This window comes from Muscardinus avellanarius (genome assembly GCF_963383645.1).
Source record: "Muscardinus avellanarius genome assembly, chromosome: 16".
Lineage (NCBI taxonomy): Eukaryota > Metazoa > Chordata > Mammalia > Rodentia > Gliridae > Muscardinus > Muscardinus avellanarius.
This window is the reverse complement of record NC_137802.1, coordinates 72,610,048-72,630,589: the sequence shown is the minus strand read 5'-3', so window position 1 is coordinate 72,630,589 and position 20,542 is coordinate 72,610,048. Positions and strand designations below refer to the sequence as shown.

The 20,542-nt window shown below is 52.2% G+C and overlaps 1 protein-coding gene across 1 annotated transcript in view; it reads right to left on the bottom strand.

Moving 5' to 3' along the window:
• The window catches only part of RNF213 (ring finger protein 213), a gene marked incomplete at both ends in the record, with an annotated part of 111,379 nt that overhangs the window by 67,039 nt on the left and 23,798 nt on the right, over positions 1-20,542 (bottom strand). The window contains 11 exons of the mRNA XM_080714157.1: positions 975-1,148; positions 4,129-4,309; positions 5,351-5,473; positions 6,569-6,658; positions 7,510-7,674; positions 9,573-9,726; positions 13,002-13,057; positions 14,067-14,550; positions 15,826-16,023; positions 18,402-18,661; positions 20,052-20,332. Coding sequence (XP_080570283.1) covers positions 975-1,148; positions 4,129-4,309; positions 5,351-5,473; positions 6,569-6,658; positions 7,510-7,674; positions 9,573-9,726; positions 13,002-13,057; positions 14,067-14,550; positions 15,826-16,023; positions 18,402-18,661; positions 20,052-20,332 — 2,166 coding nt within the window. The remainder of the gene's footprint in view (positions 1-974; positions 1,149-4,128; positions 4,310-5,350; positions 5,474-6,568; positions 6,659-7,509; positions 7,675-9,572; positions 9,727-13,001; positions 13,058-14,066; positions 14,551-15,825; positions 16,024-18,401; positions 18,662-20,051; positions 20,333-20,542) is intronic.

The window sequence follows — 20,542 nt, the reverse complement described above, 5'->3', positions numbered from 1 at the left end:
TCCCAGTACTCGGGAGGTTGAAATAGGAGGATCACGGCCTTGAAGGCAGACTCAGCAACTTTGTGTGGCTCTTAGAAGCTTAACGAGACCCTGCTAAAAAAAAAAAAAGAAGCCAGGTTTGGTGGCGCACGCTTGCACGCTTGTGCTTGGAAGCCCAGTACTTGGGAAGCAGAGACAGGAGGATCTGGGTTCATGGCCAGCCTCAGATACTTGGTGAGACACTCTGCAATTTAGTGAGACCCTGTTTCAAAATAAAGAACAAAAAATTGGCCGGGCGTGGTGGCGCACGCGCGCTTGGGAGGCAGAGACAAGAGGATCGCGCAGGTTCGAAGCCAGCCGCGCACGCTGGCTTAGGAGACCCTGTTTCCAAATAAAAAAGTATAAAAAATAGGTCTGGGAGTGTAGCCCAGAGGTAGAAGGGCTTGCAGGAACCCCAGTACCACCAAAAAAAAAAAAAAAAAAGAACAAAAAATTGGGCTAGGGGTGTAGATCGGAGGTGGAATGCTCCTGGGTTCAATTCCCAGCACCACAAAATAAAACAAAAATTTAAGAATTAAATTAAATTCAAGCTGGGCGTGGTGGCGCACGCTTGTAATCCCCGCGCTTGGGAGGCTGAGACAGGAGGATCGCACGGGTTCGAAGCCAGCCTCAGCTACTGAGTGAGGCTCTCAGCAACTTAGTGAGACCCTGTTTCCAAATAAAATATAAAATAGGTCTGGGAATATAGTCCAAGAGGTAGAAGGCCTCTGGGTTCCACCCCCAGTACCACAAAAAAAAAAAAAAAAAATTAAATTAAATTCAAAAAGGGCTGGGGGTGTAGGTCAAAAAGCGAATGACCCTGTGTTCAATCCTCAGTACCAAAAATGAATAAATACATCAACAAGTCAAACAATACCCCTGTGTACAGAAATACGCGTACAAACAGGCTCTCTATCCTTCCGAGTGCTGGGGCTGAAGGGCGTATTTGGACTTACTTAACTCCCAGATGTCCAGAAACTGCTGGCGGTGCTTCAGGAGCAGCTCCAACTGGCCCACTACAATGGTCCCAGCCAGGAGGTCATCAGAAACCCTGGTGAACACGGAGTCGGCGGTGGCCATCAGCTGCTTGCCTTCTTCCGAGATGTTGGCCAACAGCTTCTCGTCAGTTCCTGGCCGGGCAGAGAGCACAGTCACTGCGCTGGGCCGCTGCCTCTGCCTCCATGTTGCTAACGTGGCAATTCCCAAATACCGCTGGCTCCATCCCGCCTCCCACGAGGCCCCGCAGCGGTGTTCCAGATGTGCTGCCACTTTGCTGGGCTTTGTGTTCACCTGTGACGTCCAGGTCTTACCAGATTCATCTCCCGAATGGCTCCCAAGGTAGGGAAAAGGATTGCCCCAGGATCAAACTCAGGCAGGAGAATCCCACTGCTCGGGGTTTGTGAGCCTGTGCCCTTACAGCACACTGAATATATGTCTGAGACTATATATATAATCTCTTTTAAAATTTGCTCATGTTGGGAATCTCTGTAATAGTAGAAAGAGAAAACTGCCCCGGGAACAAGCTCATCTATCAAGGGCTATTTCATGGAAACAGAGACACATCAGGCTGGAACTTTTACATGCTGCGTTCATGGCTACCTTGGGAACTCGGGGACAGCCAGGTTTTAATTTATGTTAATTTAATCACCAGATGACTTTTTATTTTGGTGGGTCTGGGGATGGAACCCAGGGGCATTTGACCTCCAAGCCACACCCCCTGTCCTATTTTTTTTTTTTTTTTTTTTTTTGGTGGTACTGGGGTTCCTGGAAGCCCTTCTACCTCCGGGTTACACTCCCAGACCTATTTTTACATTTTCATTTTGGAAACAGGGTCTCCTAAGCCAGCGCGCGCGGCTGGCTTCGAACCTGAGCGATCCTCCTGTCTCTGCCTCCCAAGCGCGGGGATTACAAGCGTGCGCCACCACACCCGGCCTATTTTTTATTCTTTATTTTGAAACAGGCACACGCCTGTTTATTTTGGAGCCAGGCATGGTGGCGCACGCTTGTAATCCCAGCATTTGGGAGGCTGAGACAGGAGGATCGCGGTTTGCGGACAGCCTCAGCTACTTAGTGAGGCCCTTTGCAACTCAGTGAGACCCTGTTTCAAAATAAAGACTAAAATATAGGGCCGTAGGTGTAGCTCAGAGGTAGAATGACCCTGGGTTCCATCCCCAGTACCCCAAAGAAAAAAAAGACCAAGAAGGAGAAGGAGAAGAAATTAATATTGGGTCAACAGCTGTAATAAACCCATTTTATGTGTGTGAGAGTGTCTGTGTGTGTGTGTCTGTGTGTGGGTGTCCGCGAACTGCAATCCTCCAGTCTCAGCCTCCCAAATGCTGGGATTACAAGCGTGCGCCACCATGCCCGGCTCTTCTGATGATATTTTCCATAAAGCTAAACTGCTCTAAAAAGTCGGTTCAGCCGGGCGTGGTGGCGCATGCTTGTAATCCTAGCATTTGGGAGGCTGAGACTGGAGGATCACAGTTCGCGGACAGCCTCAGCTACTTAGTGAGGCCCTCTGTAACTCAGTGAGACCTGGTTTCAAAATAAAGAATAAAAAAATAGGGCAGGGGGTGTAGCTTGGAGGTTGAATGCCCCTGGGTTCCATCCCCAGACCCGCAAAAAAAAAAATAAATAAATAAATAAATAAATAAAAAGTCGGTTCATACCAGGCGTGGTGGCACAGGCCTGTAATCCCAGTACATGGGAGGCTGAGGCTGGAGGATCACAGGTTTGAAGCCAGCCTAGGCAAATTAAATAATTCAAAATTCAAATTCAATAATTAAAAATTCAAAAAGAAAAGGGCTGAGAATGTAGCTTAATGGTAGAATGCCTTGGGGTTCAATCCCCAGTATAAAAAAAAAAGGCTATTAATTTAAAAGCGAGGGCAGGTAGGGTGGAGCGCCGCACCCCAGCTCTGCAGGGCCTTCCTGTTTGGGCTGTCCCAGGCTCTGATGAAGCTGAACTCCAATCACCTGGAGTTTTAGTGCCAAACCCAGGGCTTTTCTAAAGATCTGAACTTCGTGACTCCCATGTAAGCAGGCAGGATTGTTCCTGGAGTGGGTGACACCAGAGGAAGGTGACTGGCAGGAAAACCAGGGACACTCAGGATGGCCGAGGGGCTGCAGAGCCAGGCAGCCTGGGCAGGGATGTGAGTTCTATAGAATTCTCATCTTTCGAGGGCAGGCTCGTTTGTGTGTATGTAATGTGTGTTTTCCTGGGGACTGAACCCAGAGGCTTTCTAACTCAGAGCTACAAACCCAGGCCTATTTTATTTTATTTTTTTTTTGAAATAGGATTGCGCTAAGATGCTGAGGGTCTTACTAAATTCTGAGGCTGGCCTTGAACCTGCGATCCTCCTATCTCAGCCTCAGCCCCCAACACCTAAGTTCACAAGCATGAGCCATACCTGGCTTTGATCTGCATTTATTTATTTATTTTATTTATTTATTTATTTTTGCAGTACTGGGGATAGAACCCAGGGGCATTCTACCTCTGGGCGACAATTCCAGCCTTATTTTTTATTTTTTGCGGGTCTGGAGATGGAACCCAGAGGCATTTGACCATCGAGCTACACCCCCTGCCCTATTTTTTATTCTTTATTTTGAAACCGGGTCTCACTGAGTTGCAGAGGGCCTCACTAAGTAGCTGAGGCTGTCCGCGAACCGCGATCCTCCGGGTGTCGAACACCCAAATGCTGGGATTACAAGCGTGCACCACCACGCCAGGCTTTATTCTTTATTTTAAAACAAGGTTTCACTGAGTTGCAAAGAGCCTCACTAAGTAGTAGCTGAGGCTTTCCATGAACCCGCAATCCTCCAGTCTCAGCCTCCCAAATGCTGGAATTAGAAGCGTGCGCCACCACACCTAGTTCCTATTTTCTATTCTTCATTTTGAAATAGGGTCTCACTGAATTGCAAAGGGCCTCACTAAGTAGCTGAGGCTGTCTGCAAACTGTGATCCTCCTGTCTCAGCCTCCCTTACACCACGCCTGGCTTTCACTCTGCTTCTCTTATCAAACGTCAACAGTTGCCAACTGTGTACCAGGGCAAGCATCCTGCCCTCCTCTGCTCCTGAACAAGCGCTGTCCCCAGCAGCACCTACACGTACCATACAGTTTGAAGAGCTGCTTCACATCTGGCCACGTGAGCAGGTGTTTGAAAATCTTGTCCAGGTCATCCACAGGCTCCCCGTGGCTCCTGGGCCAGGACTCGGTGATCACGGCAGACAAGATGGTGCCAAACTTCCACAAGTCAGAACAAGAGACGTCCTCGAGGACGCTGGTCTGAGACTGTCAGAAAATTAGATTTAGAAACTTTGCGTAATTGTGTGTGTGTGTGTGTTGATGTGGTACTGGGGATTGGACCCAGGGGTATTCTTCCTCCGAGTTAGGCCCCCAGCCCTATTTTTTATTCTCTGTTTTGAAAGAGCAGCTCAGTAAGTTGCTGAGGCTAAATCACTAAGGCTGGCCGAGAACCCGGGACCCTCCTGCTTCAGCTACCCACGGACTAAGATGGCAGGCGTGCGCCACCACGCCCAGCTAACTTTGTTTTTGCATCAGGGTCCTGCCAGGTTTCTGAAAGTCTTGCTACCTGCTAAGGTTGTCCTCCAAACTGTGATCGTCCTGTCTCAGCCTGGGATTTCAGGTGTACATCACCATGCCTGGCTAAGAATAAGAATCTCTCTCTCTTTGTCTGTCTCTCTCTTTTGTGTCTGTCTGTCTGTCTGTCTCTCTCTCTCAGTGCTAGGGATAGACCCCAGGGCCTGTTCATACTAGACAAGCATCCTATCACTGAACCCCATCCTCCAACATGGTCAATCTTTTCAACTTCAAAAATGTTCTGCCAAGTCTTGCCCACACATGTGACAGGCAAGTATTCCCAGGCGATGACGGTAACCAACAGAAGCCGGGCGTGGTGGCGCACCCTCCTAATCCCAGCATGCGGGAGGCTGAGGGAGGAGGATGGCGGTGCGCGGCCAGCCTCAGCTACTTAGTGAGGCCCTTTACAATTCAGTGAGACCCTGTTTCCAAATAAAGCTGGGGGTGTAGCTCAGAGGCCGAATGCCCCTGGGTTCCATCCCCAGTACCACCAAAAAAAAAAAAATAACCCACAGCAAAGGCCATGGAACCAGACAGAGGCGTGCCTGTGAGACGGCAGGCCGGGGCTACGTGTGCGTGGTGGCGGGAAGCCGAGCTGCGCGCCGGGGAACGGCGACACGCAGGACCCACTTGCTCAGGGTCTCAGGACTGCGGGCACCGAGCAGCCTGGAGCTGGCAACCTCAGAAGGCAGCTGTGACCCTGGCCTGTCTGTCGGGCAGGAGAGGCGTCACCTGGCAGGCAGAGCTCACAGCTTCGATGACACACTTCACAAAGCTCTTGGTCACGCTGTCCTCCGGGCCGGCGGCATTCCAGTTTGTGCTGGAGAAGGCAGAGATCTGGTAGACTGGCCGCTCCTGCGGACATGAAGGGAGGAGAGAGGGCGCTGGGTGCTGCGGGCCATTCCCCATGGGCTGGGGATGCCTGGCCCTTGGCGCTTGCCCCCCACCCACAGGTTCCTGGCTCCCCCAGACTCAGCCTCCTCCCCCCAACATCAGCACGCTAACGTCTTTCCTATCCCCCGTCAGCAGAGGAGCGAAGGTAACAGAATTCCGTTTCCCCACGCTGCAAAAAGAACCGCCGGCAAAAACAGCCGCACACGGAGACATAAGCCATTGGTCCTGAAAAGATCCATCTGACAGCTATGTAATAAATGTGCATGTCCTGGAGGGAGTGGCTTGCCCAGCGTCCTGGGCCTTTAAAATGAAGAGTTTTTAGCCAGGCGTGGAGGCTCACACTTGTAATCCCAGCATTCCCGGCTGAGACAGGAGGATCGTGGTTTGAGCCAGCCTCAGCTACTTAGTGAAGTTCTGGGACCCTGTTTCAAAATAAGACTAAAAAATAGGGCTGGGGCTGTAGCTCAGAGATAGAATGCCCATGGGTTCTGTCCTAGTACCAAAAAAAAAAAAAAATTTAACAAGACCTCCAATCTTTCCTAGGGTTCCTGCCATCTGGAGCGTCTGCCCACTCGGTTTTACCCCGCATGTGTCTAGGCTCCCAGGTCGACAAGATTCACTCTATTTTTCTCAGAGATATTGCACTAGATTTTTTTTTTTGCAATACTAGGGATGTGACCCAGGGGCATTCGAACTCCAAGCTACTCCCCCAGCCCTATTTTTTATTCTTTATTTTGAAACAGGGTTTCCCTGAGGTGCAGAGGGCCTCACTAAGTAGCTGAGGCTGGACGCGAACCGCGATCCTCCTGTCTCAGCCTCCCAAGTGCTGGGATTACAAGTGTGCGCCACCACGCTTGGCTCGCACTAGAATTTTGAAGTGCCGGTTCTGCGGCCAGCTACAAAGGCCAGATCGAAACAGGAATACAAAGTCCTGGTTGACCCCATGCCCTGCACAGACTGCCTGTCCAAACGCAAGGTTCAGAGCTACTGGTGTTACTGGGGGCTGGTCTCATGCACGATTCTTTCTCCTCTGGAAGTGTCCCTGCCATCGGGCACCTGCTTGAGTCTGCCTTCCATGTCCCCCAGCAGCGTCTCCTTCCAGCCACGCTCCGCAGGGAAGTTTATTTCCACCAGCCGCCGCCACACCTGTAAAACCCACATGAAAGTGACCGACCGCGATGGAGACCAATCTGCAAGGCTGGCCAAAAGGAAAGCGAGCCAGGGCCAGGCGCGGTGTGCACGTGCGTAGTGCCGGGGACTTGGGACACGAACACAGGAGGATTGCTTAAGCCGGGGGGCTTGAAGCCACTCTGGGAAAGACAGCAACAGCCTGTCTCAAAAAACAAGACAGCCTGACCGCGCCAACGTACGGTGGAGAGCAGGCCGTGCCTCGCTCTCCGCCGAACAGAGAACAGCAGCTTTCACCGTACCGGGCCCCAAGCTTCTCCTCTGAGTAAGGCTGTGGCTTGGCCTCAGCTGCTCCGTACTGCGTACAGGGAGGCTCTGCACCTCGTTCATACAAAGAAACCACCACCGTCGGCCCGACACAACCACAACGCACAGACTGACGACTAAGAAATGATGACGAGCTGCCGTTATCTTCTAATGAAATCAGAACATGGACACACGAACACCCCAAGTCCTTTCAGGAACACCAGGCGCAGGAGCACACCAGGTTCCCCAGAGATACCCCTCACCCTAAGAGGAGGTGTACCCCAAGCCTAAGCATGGTACACTGCGACCCCGATCACCTCAGCACTGGTCATGAACTTGCCAGGAAAATCCCAGCATCAACCCTCTGATTCTCTGTCCCGGGGCTCAGCACGACGCGGGTTTGTTTAATTTTGCCACTGAGGTCGACACAAAGCATTCTCCACTCTGAACCCGCACCCACGGGACCCTGACCTCGACGGCGCTGCAGGATCCGTACTGAGCTGGCTCTTGGCTGGCCGGCGGTGGGTCTGACCACGTATGTCCCGCCCCTCTCTCACACTTACGTCAATCTCCTCGCGGTAGGTGAAGTGGACGGATGAAATGTTTTTCTGGAACATTCTCTCTTTAAACACTGTGTGAAGCCAGGTTCTCGTGGTGGCCAGCACATCCTGGAAGGCACTGGTCACTGCGCTCTTGGTGGCTTTGGCCTCTGGCCCCTCTGCTGTGTCCTGCAAGGATGTGGGAGACAATGGACCGAGGCCTTGTTCAAATCCCACCCGTGACGAGGACTTTGGTTACCCCAGAACCCCGGGCTGCCCTGGAGGGACTAAATCACAGGGGACAGAGAGGAGGCACATGGCCATCCTCTGATGAAGGTCCTTGCGCAGCCTCAGCCTCACCGAGAGCCTCCCAGGGCTGGTCCCAAGGAGGAGCCAGGTGCTTTCTCCAGGCCGGGCAAGAAGACAACCCACAGCACAGAGCTTCTGAACGCCCTCAGCGGGGCGTGCAAACTCCCGGGCCCCAGGCTGCTGGCCCGAGGTCCACCAACACCTCCTCCCGCATCCAGTACCCGCAGACCCTCCCCCAGGCCCCTCACTACAGCAAGGCCTCTCCAACTGCAATGTGGGGTTCCGCGGCGCCCCACAGACCCCGGGGCTCCTCGCCTCCCTGGGGTTTAGTGAGAACCCACCGCGGCCTCTCCCAGACCCGGTGGCCAAGACCACATGGATCCTGCCAGAATGGGAGGGAGAGGGTGGAGAGCCCCAGGGGGCAGCGTGGGCAGCGGCTCCGGGTGCGGCGTGACACGGGCGCTAGGAGTATGGGGTACGAGTCCCTTCGTAGGGTCCCTGAATGGCACGGCCCCTTCCAGAACAATCCAGAAGCCTCTGTATGATGAGGATATCCCTGTGGACATCGAAGATGTCCCCCAGGGCTGGATGCGGGGCTGCACGTGCTCAGCTCAGTGTGTATTGGTTTCCCCACCTCGGCACCGCAAAGTGTTTTTTCTACCACACAAGTATAGCATTTGTGAGACCCGTCCATTCAACTGAGCCGAGATCCCACACAGCAGAGTAGACAGTGGTCGCTGTAGGAAGGAGATAAGTAGCTGACGGCAGTCTCCGACCCCATTTACCCGGGACCTGGCATCTTCCCGTGATGGAGTAGATGGTACCATCCAGTTCGCCTTAGCAACAAAATTCATTCCTAAAGAGAGCTGGGCGTGGTGGCACACACTTTTATTCCCAGTACTTGGGAAGCTGAGACAGGAGGATTGCAGGTTCAGAGACACCCTCAGCTACTTAGTAAGGCCTCTGCAACTTTAAAAAAAAAAAAAAAAGCCAGGCGTGGTGGCGCACACTTGTGATCCCAGCACTTGGGAGGCTGAAACAGGAGGATCTTGGTTCGCGGACAGCCTCAGCTACTTAGCGAGGCCCTCTGCAACTCAGTGAGACGCTGTTTCCAAATAAAGAATAAAAGCTAGGGCCGAGGGTATAGTTCAGAGGTATAAAGTCCCTGGGTTCCATCCCCAGTCCTGGGGGGGAAAAAAAAGAATTCCAAGATGTGGGGCAGCAGGAGTGAGCAGAATGAGACTGGCAGGAGGCGGCATGAGGGTCAAAGCCACACATGCTGAGGGTCAAAGCCACACAGCTGTTGTCAGGGTGAAAACCAGAAAGCGACAGCCTCGGGGACATGGAGGGTGACGGAGGCCGCGTGGCGGGCACAGGGGCAGCAGAGTTTGCAACTGCCAAGGAAAAGCTCCGAGGAGGACCGGGTGTGCACTGGTGTCTGGGAGGGCGATGGCCAACAGGATGGGGGTGAGAGCAGGACCAGCTTCCAGGCCAGGCCCTCCCCGGCCTCCACCTTCGCTAGCCCTGTACTGTGCCTGCGGTCATGGGATGCGCCACAAATGGACTCCAGCCCTCCACGGAGGGCGAGGGCCGGCCGTCGCATTTGCTGAAGTCTCCTTGAGGCACAAATTAGAGGCCAGCACGGCACGGGTACCAAGTACGGATCTGATGGCTGCTGCGGCCTCACGCTCCCGGCCAGTTCCTGTTCCCCTGGGATGGAGGCTGCTCGGCTCCCCACCTCTTCTGGGCCCGCTCTGCGGGGTTTGGAGTCCACTTACCACCAGGGGTTTAAGTTCAATGATTCTGTTTAGGAGCTCGGCAGACAAAGCAGGCAGCTCATAGAACCTTCTGTCTTTAGTGATGGTGCACACAGCTTTGTGGAGCTTCAAGCACACGGTCAAGTAGGTCTGTAGCAAGGGCTCCTCGAGAATCCTACCCCAAGAGAGGCAGAGAAATCACTGACGTTGTGGCAAAGAAAATGAGACTCTTCTTTATAGAAGACCCTCTAGGAAGGCTTCTCTTCATCCCCTCTGGGCTAACATCTGGGAAATCCCTGTAGGTCTCCAACTTCTAAGATAAAAAGGAAGCAAAAAGCCGGGCGTGGTGGGCACGCTTGTAATCCCCGCGCCTGGGAGGCGGAGACAGGAGGATCGCGCAGGTTCAAAGCTAGCTGTGACAGCTGGCTTAAGAGATTCTGTTTCCAAATAAAAAAAATATAAAACATAGGTCTGGGAGTGTAGCCGGGAGATAGAAGGGTTTTCAGGAACCCCAGTACCACCAAAAAAAAAAAAAAATTAATAAGGAAACAAAATCTGTCTGTCATGCTTCTGTGGTCTGCACTGTCTACGAAAGCGGGTTTAAAGATCTGCACGTACATCCTCTTACTAACAACAACAAAAAAAAAAAAAAAAAGCAAGAAGGGTGCGATGGTGCACACTCCTATAATCCCAATACTTTGGAGGCTGAGACAGGAGGATCCCAAGTTTGAGGTTGGCCTCAGCAACTCAGTAAGACGCTCAGCAACTTAGTGAGAAATTGTTTCAAAATAAATAAATTAAGAGATGGGGGTGTAACCTGGAGTTAGAATGCCCCTGGGTTCAGTCCGCAGTACACTCTCCCACACACACTCACAACCCACAAGGGGTGTGCATTTTTAATTATTAAAATACTGTACACATGTGGAAATTTTTCATAGAGATACAGGGAGAGAAGGGGGAAGAACAAGAAATGCTAGAAAAAGGAACATGTGCTATTTGGGGAATTTCTTTCAGCCCTGTGTGAACTAGGTTTCCTGTTTAATGACTGACAGTTCATGAGTGGCTGAGGGTAGAGACATGACAAAGACTCAGTGGAATCAAGGGACAGCTGTCTGCCTTCCCAGGTGTTGACACCTGCATCCCACCGCATCCTCCTGCATCCAACCGGCATCCTCCTGCATCCCACCGCATCCCTCCTGCATCCCACCACAGCCCTCCTGCATCCCACCGCATCCTCCTGCATCCCACCGCATCCCTCCTGCATCCCACCGGCATCCTCCTGCATCCCACCAGCATCCTCCTGCATCCCACCGGCATCCTCCTGCATCCCACCGCATCCCTCCTGCATCCCACCGGCATCCTCCTGCATCCCACCACATCCCTCCTGCATCCCACCGGCATCCTCCTGCATCCCACCGGCATCTTCCTGCATCCCACCGGCATCCTCCTGCATCCAACCGGCATTCTCCTGCATCCCACCGGCATCCTCCTGCATCCCACCGCATCCCTCCTGCATCCCACCGGCATCCTCCTGCATCCCACCGGCATCCTCCTGCATCCCACCGGCATCCTCCTGCATCCCACCGCATCCCTCCTGCATCCCACCGGCATCCTCCTGCATCCCACCGGCATCCTCCTGCATCCCACCGCATCCCTCCTGCATCCCACCGGCATCCTCCTGCATCCCACCGGCATCTTCCTGCATCCCACCGGCATCCTCCTGCATCCAACCGGCATTCTCCTGCATCCCACCGGCATCCTCCTGCATCCCACCAGCATCCTCCTGCATCCCACCGCATCCCTCCTGCATCCCACCGGCATCCTCCTGCATCCCACCATATCCTCCTGCATCCCACCAGCATCCTCTTGCATCTCACCCACATCTCTTTTGCATCCCACCAGCATCCTCCTGCATCCCACCAGCATCTTCCTGCATCCCACCAGCATCCTCCTGCATCCCACCATATCCTCCTGCATCCCACCGGCATCCTCCTGCATCCCACCGGCATCCTCCTGCATCCCACCGGCATCCTCCTGCATCCCACCATATCCTCCAGCATCCCACCGTATCCTCCTGCATCCCACCAGCATCCTCTTGCATCTCACCCACATCTCTTCTGCATCCCTCCTGCATCCTTCCTGTATCCCACGTGCATTTCACCTGCATCCCTCCTGCACCTCTCCTGATTCCCAACTGCATCCCTCCTGCATGCCTCCTGCAACCTGGACCCAGCTCCAGGGGCCCAGTGGAGGGCACCCTGCGGGTTCTGAGACGCTTCAAAACCACCCATCCCTCCTGTGCAGAGGCTCTTTCCAGGGTGGTAGAGATCACACAAAGGTGTATAAGTAAATCATTTGGGTCAATTATCCAAAGTCATCCTTGATTTTATAATAAAATGGTCCGACTTGCAAAAAAAAAACAAACATAAAAACTTGAGCTGGGCGTGATGGCGCATGCCTATAATCCCAGTACTTGGGAGGCTGAGAAAAGAGGATCCTAAGTTCAAGGACAGCCTCAGCAAGTTGTGAGATCTTTATCAACCTAGCGAGACCCTATTTGAAAATAAAAATAAAAATAAAATAGGGTTGGGGTGCATATAACTTGGAGGTAGAATGCCCGTGGGCTGGCTCATCCCTCAATACCAAAAAATAAATAAATATTAAAGAAAAATAGGACACAAGCAGAAATACACACCATGAAAACGACCATTTTGAAATAAGTGGGGAAAAAAAGACCAGATGGAAATAAAAACAAAAATATCAACAGCTGATAGCCCCCCCCCACTCCAGTTCCCTCCCTCCCTTCCTTATCTCTGAGGCCAGAGGCACTCTACCACCGAACTAGACCCTTGACCCTTATTTTCTTATTTTGAAACTGAGTCTCAGTAATCCCAGTACTTGGGAGGCTGAGACAGGAGGATTGCACAGGTTTGAAGCCAGCCTCAGCTATTCAGTGAGGCTCTCAGCAACTTAGTGAGACCCCGTTTCCAAATAAAATATAAAATAGGTCTGGGAGCATAGCCCGGAGGTGGAAGCCCCTGGGTTCCATCCCCAGTACTGCAAAAAAAAAAAAAAAAAGAAAGAAAGAAAGAAAGAAAGAAAGGAGACTGGCCTTCAATGGGGTGCTGAGCTTGGCCTCAAACCTCTGATCCTCCTGCCTCAGCCCCCCCAAGTAGCTGGGTTACAAGCATGAACCACCATATCCAATATTATTCCCACTTAAAAAAAAACAACAAAAAAAAAACATATGGCTGGGCGTGGTGGAGCACTCTTGTACCACTACCAAAAAAAAACAAAAAAAAAAAGCCATATGATGGGGTTGGAGACCAGAAATGGGAAGGGGCTGCACACTGGTTTACGACCTTCCTATGAGGGCAACTGTGAGACACGCCAGTGCTGGGCGGCCGCACGACCCCGGGCCAGGTGCCTGCGCCTTGCGTTTTTACTTACGCGTCCTGATACATGTCGACCAGGTGCAACAGCATTCTAAAAGCTTTCCCCAAGTCCTGGAAGGCGAAGAGAAGGAAAAGAGAAGACATTTAACCATGGCGTGACTGTCTCGTCTATAAGGGGGCTGAGAAGTCCTTGTAACTTGGACACAATAACATGGCGTTTTTTCTTCCTATCCGGAAGCTTTAGACTGCCCAGGGCTGGTCTTCTTTGACCAGTGATATTTAGGATGCCAAAACTGTACCAATTTCTACACCCCCAAAAAATGTAAATGGACAGATAGCAACTGGGGCGTGCAAGGACTGGGGCTACAAGGTGCACCAGTGCGCCCAGCTCTGCGCTGTTTCCTAACACACAATAAAGAGTTCAAGAAATCAACATTTCTTTTTGGGGGGTGGGTCTGGGGATGGAACCCAGGGGCATTCGACCTCCGAGCTACACCCCCTGCCCTATTTTTTATTCTTTACTTTGAAACTGGGTCTCACTGAGTTGCAGAGAGCCTCACTAAGTAGCTGAGGCTGACTGCAAACTGTGATCCTCCCCGTCTCAACCTTCCGAATGCTAGGATTACGAGCGTGCGCCACCCTGCCTGGCTCCTCAGCTCTTTTTCTATTTTATTTTGAAACAGGGTCTCACTAAATTGCTAAAGGCCTCCCCAAATTAGACTCTGGCCTTGACCTTGCGATCCTCTTGTCTCAACCTCCCAAGTACTGGGAGTACAAACATGTACCACCAAGCCCAGCTCGCCAGCGTCTTTATATTTATTCGTTTATAGTATGGAGAATCGGGTCCAGGGGTGCTCTACCTCCAAGCTGGACCTGCAACCCTACTAGGAATCAAGGTCTCTCTAAGTCACTGGAGCTAGCCTCCAACCTGTGGTCCTCCTGTCTCAGCCTCCCAAGTACTGAGATTACAGGCATGGCCACAGTGCCCAGCTCGAACTCTTCTTTCTCAGTGCTTGCCCGATCGGGCCATCCATCTGGACAGAAGACTCACGAGCCCTCAATGTGCGCCTCTCACCCCACCCTGCTAAGTGACACCACACAGCCTACTTCCACAGCCAACCTGGGTGTTCTCGAGGGCGACCTCCCGCAGCCCCTCCAGGCGGTAGCAAAGCCCCAGGAAGCAGTCGAGGACTCTCGGGGGCGCGTGGCTCAAGTACTCCGTGCAGTGTTCCATATAGGGAACCAAGCTCCTCAGCGGCAGCAGGCTGAACCAGGACCGGAAGAGGTGCGCGTCCAGCCGCAGCAGATGCTGCTGTTTCTCCATTATCTGCAGCATCTGGCTCCTGAGGGAAGAACCCGGCGCCCGTGAGGCGGCGGCGAGGCCGCGGGACACTCCAGTACACACCGAGGAGGACTCCGGGGCCCTCTGGGAGGAGTCATGAGTGCGACGCCCGGAAAGATGGGGGGTCACGCCTCCCCGGAGACACCAGGCTGAGGAGAATAAGCCACCGCCAAAGGACACGCGGCAGGGCGGCACGCACACGGCCCGCAGCCACGGGCGCAGGCAGCGGGCGATGTGGAGGGGCTGGGGAGCGGGGTCCACGCTCCAGTTGGGGAAGGCGGGTGGAGGGGATGCCCGGGAACTGCGCACTGCCTCGGCAACTTAGCGACACCCTTCACGGCTGTTTCCGACCAAAAAACAACGCACCCTTGAAAGTGACCAACACGGCAAATTCCGTGCTAGGTGTGTTTTGCCACGATTTAAAAAAGAAAGAACGGGGCGGAGGGTGGAGCTCAGAGGCAGAGCGCTCGCCTTAGCACGCGGACGACTGTAATTCCGTGCCTAGCATCAAATACAAAAAGAGAGAGAGAATTCCTCTTCTGGCCTTTTTCTCCTCCCACACCACCCCGTACTAGGGATTGAATCCAGGGGTGCTCCACTTTGAACCAATGCCCCCAGCGGCTTTTACTTTTTATTTTGAAACAGGATCTTGCTAAGTTGCAGAGGCTGGCCTTGAACCTGTGATCTTCCTATCTCGGCCTCCCAAGTCCTGGGATCACAGGCGTGCATTAACACACCCTGCTACTGGTCTTTCAAGCACACACACAGCAACATATCCACATTTGGACAGAAGCTGGGGAAATGTGCTTTATTGTCAACCACGAACATCTTGGGCTTGTAACTACTTTCATGTTTTTCCTTACAGTTTTTTTTTTTTTTTTTTTTTTTTTTTTTTTGCAGTACTCGGGATTGAACCCAGAAGTATTCTACCTCAGAGCTACACCCCTGGCCCTATTTTTATTCTTTATTTTGAAACAGGGTCTCACCAAGTTTCAGAGGGCCTCATTAAGTAGCTGAGGCTGGCCACGAACCGCGATCTTCACGTCTCAGCCTCCCAAGTACTAAGATTATAAGCACATTGCCGGGCGTGGTGGGCACACTTGTAATCCCCGCGCTTGGGAGGCGGAGACGGGAGGATCGCGCAGGTTCGAAGCCAGGCTTACGAGACCCTGTTTCAAAATATAAAATAGGTCTGGGAGTGTAGCCCGGAGGTAGAAGGGCTTCCAGGAACCCCAGTACCACCAAAAAAAAAAAAAAAAGATTATAAGCACCACCACGCTTTCTTTGTAGCTTTTCAAATGTGAAGGGAAGCGTATGCCTTCTCCCCGTGGAGGCAGGGATGCGTAATGGGGTCCGCCTGGCTATGGAGGGCTCAACTGAAGATTGCTACTCTAGGCCCAGGACGTGGCGGGTGGTGGGGCGCTCTTCTGGCATGCACAAGGACCTGGGTTAGATCCTCAATGCCACAAGAGAAATCAAAAGTCAAAAACCCCACTCTTCCCTGACGTACTCAGACAAACACAGCCTTGCAACTTACTCCTCTTGTGTGCTGTCCCGAAACTGTGAGAAGGAGAGTCCTTCGAGGGCTGCCCAGGTGTCCTCGGGCTGGCGGGCGCAGTCCTTCCTGGGAGGCGGCAGCTTCAGACAGTGGTGCAGGACAGGAAGGGTGAGCAGCCAGTGGCCGACCTTCGCGTCCATGCACCTCTGGCACAGGTTTACCAGGTATTCCCGCCACCTAGGAGGGAACCAAGAGCCCGCAGTGAGCTGAGGCCGGCCGGGTCAGATCCCTGGAAAGAATCCTCGCGGGGCCCTGGGCTGGAACCCAGGAGGCCTGGCCACAGTGGCTCTCATCACAAGGCATGCCTTAGCTACTTCTCAAAAATTAAGAATAAAGCCGGGCGTGGTGGCACACGCTTGTAATCCCACGCTTGGGAGGCTGAGACAGGAGGATCGCACAGGTTCGAAGCCAGCCTCAGCTACTGAGTGAGGCTCTCAGCAACTTAGTGAGACCCTGTTTCCAAATAAAATGTAAAATAGGTCTGGGAGTATAGCCTGGAGGTAGAAAAGCCCCTGGGTTTCATCCCCAGTAACACACACACACACAAATAAAAAAGAGGGCTGAATGCCCTTGGGTTCTGCAAAGTAATAATTAATAATAATGATGTGCAAGCTGGTGTCCATTAGGAGCCAATCAGGAACACCTGCAGGCGTGACGGTCACCCCTACCATGTGAAGGCCATTGCCTGGTCATCAAGGAGCCTTGCCCGGCTGGCCTGGCGGAGACAGTGCGCTTCCTGAACCACCGCACAGGAAGACCATTCTGCGGGCAGGAGCACCGAGCTCGGCAGGAGGCACTGGGATGCTTTCTGTTGTCTTTTTTTATATATATATTTTTATTTGTGTGTGTGTGGTAAGGTACAAGGGATGGAGCCTGGGGCATTCTACCTCTGAGCTACACCCCCAGCCCTATTTTTTATTCTTTTTTTTTTGCGGGTCTGGGAATGGAACCCAGAGGCATTTGACCTCCGAGCTACAACCCTGCCCAATTTTTTATTCTTTATTTATTTTATTTATTTTATTTTTTATTTTTGGTGGTACTGGGGTTCCTGGAAGCTCTTCTACCTCCGGGCTACACTCCCAGACCTATTATATATATATATATATATATATATATATATATATATTTTTTTTTTTTTTTTTTTTTTTTTTTTTTTTTTTGTGGTACTGGGGTTCCTGGAAGCCCTTCTACCTCTGGGCTCCACTCCCAGACACCTATTTTGTATTTTTATTTAACAGGGTCTCTTAAGCCAGCGCATGCGCCTGACTTCGAACCTGCGCGATCCTCCTGTCTCTGCCTCCCAAGCGCGGGGATTACAAGCGTGCGCCACCATGCCCGGCTTATTTTATATTTTTTTATCTGGAAACAGGGTCTCTTAAGCCAGCGCATGCAGCTGGCTTTGAACCTGCGCAATCCTCCTGTCTCTGCCTCCCAAGCGCGGGGATTACAAGCGTGCGCCACCACGCCCGGCTTATTCCTTATTCTTTTGAAACAGGGTCTCACTGAGTTGCAGAGGGACTCACTAAGTAGCTGAGGCTGTCCTCGAACCGTGATCCTCCGGTCTCAGCCTCCCAAATGCTGGGATTACAAACGTGCGCCACCACGCCCGGCTCCATGAACCTTTTTAAAAGCAAGTGTATTCAAGAGAACTCAGAAAATAAGAACATTCAAAATACCCTGTGTGGAGCCTGGCATGGTGATGCACACTTGTAATCCTTTTTCTTGGAAGGCTGAGAAAGGAGGGTCACAGGTTTGAGGACAACCTCAGCAAGTAATGAGACTCGAATCAACCTAGCAAGACCTGTTTTCAATTAAGAAATAAAATTGGGCCGAGCGTGGTGGCGCACATGGGAGGGGGAGACAGGAGGATCGTGCAGGTTCGAAGCCAGCCTTGCTGGCTTAAGAGACCCTGTTTCCAAATAAAAACATAAAAATAGGTCTGGAAGTGTAGCCCAGAGGTAAAAGGGTTTCCAGGAACCCCAGTACCACCTAAAAAGAAGGAGAAGGAGGAGGAAGAGGAGGAGAAAGAGGAGGAGGAGGAGGAGTAGGAGGAGAAATAAAATTGGGTTGGGGGTATAACTGAAAGTAGAATACCTCTGGATTCAATCCCCAGTGCCTGTGTGCTAGGAGAAGGCAGGAGGCATAGAAACTGAAAGGTTACTGGGCGTGGTGGCGCACACTTGTAATCCCCACGCTTGGGAGGCTGAGACAGGAGGATCGCGCAGGTTCGAAGCCAGCCTCAGCTACTTAGTGAGGCTCTCAGCAACTCAGTGAGAGCCTCTTTCCAAATAAATTATAAAACAGGTCTGGGAGTATAGCCCGGAGGCAGAAAGCCCCTGGGTTCCACCCCCAGTACCACAAAAAAAAAAAAAAAAAAGAAAGAAAAATGAAAAAGAAAAAAACAACCTGAAAGGACAACTTGAGTGGGAGAATTACGAGTGGTTCTGACTTTTCCTCCTTGTACCCTCAGGTGTTTTATGACAAGCATTTATCTTTGTAATCAGATAAAAATAATCAGTAAATAGCTATGCACCCTGTGAAAGTAACAGAAATACCTCTCGGGGGTGTCCAGGATGTGGCTTAGGTCTCTGTGAAGGTCGTCCAGAGAGCTGCTGCTGGGGCCCAGGAGGCAGCAGAGTGAGCTCAGGTCGTCCTTGGGTAAGGCAAGGTCAACGTGCTCCGTTATGAACAGGACGACCAGGCCCAGGCGCAGCCCGCTCCGCACTGTGCACCCAGCGGGCAGGGCGTCCCCGCTCTTTTCTTTCAGAAAGGGCTGCATCTTCGCTTGCAAATAGTTCCACAGTTCTTTCTTCACCTAAGCCAGGAGAAAACGAAGACGGATGATCCACGGAGCGCACGCCTGGCGTGGAGGCTTGGACAAGAGCGAGGTAGTGGTCCAAGGCCCCACCCGCCTGCCTCCCCACTGCCCAGGAGCAGACGCATGCTCGGTCCTCAGCCCCACAGGTAGGAACTCAAGGTCAAACTCGGACACAGCTTCAAAAGCAGGGCACGGTGGCCCATTCCTGTAATTTCAGTACTTGGGAGACTGAGACAGGAGGATTACAGGATTGAGGACAGCTCCAGTTAACTTACATCCTCTGCAACTTAATGAGACCCTATCTATCTCAAAATTTAAAAATAAAACAGGGCTGGAAGTGTAGCTTGAATGTAGAATGTCCCTAGGTTCAATCCCCCTTTCCAAAATAAAATAAAATAAAATTATTTTCCCCAGTGTGGTGGTTCACACTTCTAGTCCCAGTACTTGGGAGGCTGAGACAGGAGGATCACAAGTTTGAGACCAGCCTCAGCAACTTAGTAAGTCCCTCAGCAACTTAGTGAGACTCTACATGAAACTCTTGGTGAAACTTTTGTTTCAAAATTTAAAGATTTAAGCCATGCTTGATGGCACACCTTATAATTCCAACATTCGGGAGGCTGAGACAGGAGGCTCACAGTTTGAAGGCAGCCTCAGCTATTTAGTGAGGTCTGTTGCAACTCAGTGAGACCCTGTTTCAAAATAAAGAATAAAAAATAGGGCTGGGGTACTATAGCTCAGAGGTAGAATGCCCCTGGGTTCCATCCCCAGTACAGCAAAACATAAAAATAAAAATAAATTAAAAAATAAGCCGGGCATGGTGGCGCACACTTGTAATCCCAGCATTCAGGAGGCTGAGACAGGAGGATCACAGGTTCACGGACAGCCCCAGCTACTTAGTGAGGCCCTCTGCAACACAATGCGACCCTGTTTCAAAATAAAGAATAAAAAATAGGGCTGGGGTACTGTAGCTCAGAGGTAGAATGCCCCTGGGTTCCATCCCCAGTACCACACACACACACACAAAGAAATTAAAAAATAAAATGGAGCTGGGGTATAGCTTAGAGATACAATGACCCTGGATTTTACCTCCAGTATGAGAGAGAGAGAGAGAGAGAGAGAGAGAGAGGAGAGAGAAGAGGGGAGAGAGGAGAGAGGAGAGAGGAGAGAGACAGAGAGAGGTCCAGCCCTGTCTTCAAAGCACAGGGCCACCTGGCAGTGTGGGCGGAGGTGTAATAAGGGGTCCCCCCCTCTTTCTACTCCAACCAGGCCAGAAGAAACCGATAGTTGTTCCTTCCCGTCCGTGCCACCCAGTCCAGCGGGCCCCAGTGGGTCATGGGACACTGCCTGCCCACGGAGCCGCCCGCTGGCGCCGGCGGGGACACGGTACCTCCTTCTCCGTGTAGTTGAGGTCCTCCCACGGCAGGGCCTTCCCTTCGTACACCATAGGCACTCGGGTGACAAAATAGAACTGGCGGAACTGGGTGAAGAAGGTCTTGAGGTTGACGGGGGTCCAGGTCTGCAGGACGCTGAAGATGTGGTCCAGCATGATGGCGACCGCGATCTGCTTCCCCCTCACCACATCCTTGGCCTTGTTTCTGAAGAAGTCCACCATCTTCTGGAACATCCCAGTGGGCTTCGTGCAGACGATGTCGTCATACTGATGCCAGTCTAAGGGCGACAGCGAGAAGAGAGGCGTCCGACTGGGGGCCCGACCCACCACCAGGCACCACCCGGCAGGAGGCGCCCGGCGGCACGGGGATGGTGAGTTCGAGGCTGGCCTGGGCAACTTAGGGAGCAACTGTCTTAAAGCAAACAAAGAAAACACAAAAGATACAAGGGAACAGACTGAGGAGGGAAGAAAGTCAGAAACACGGAGGC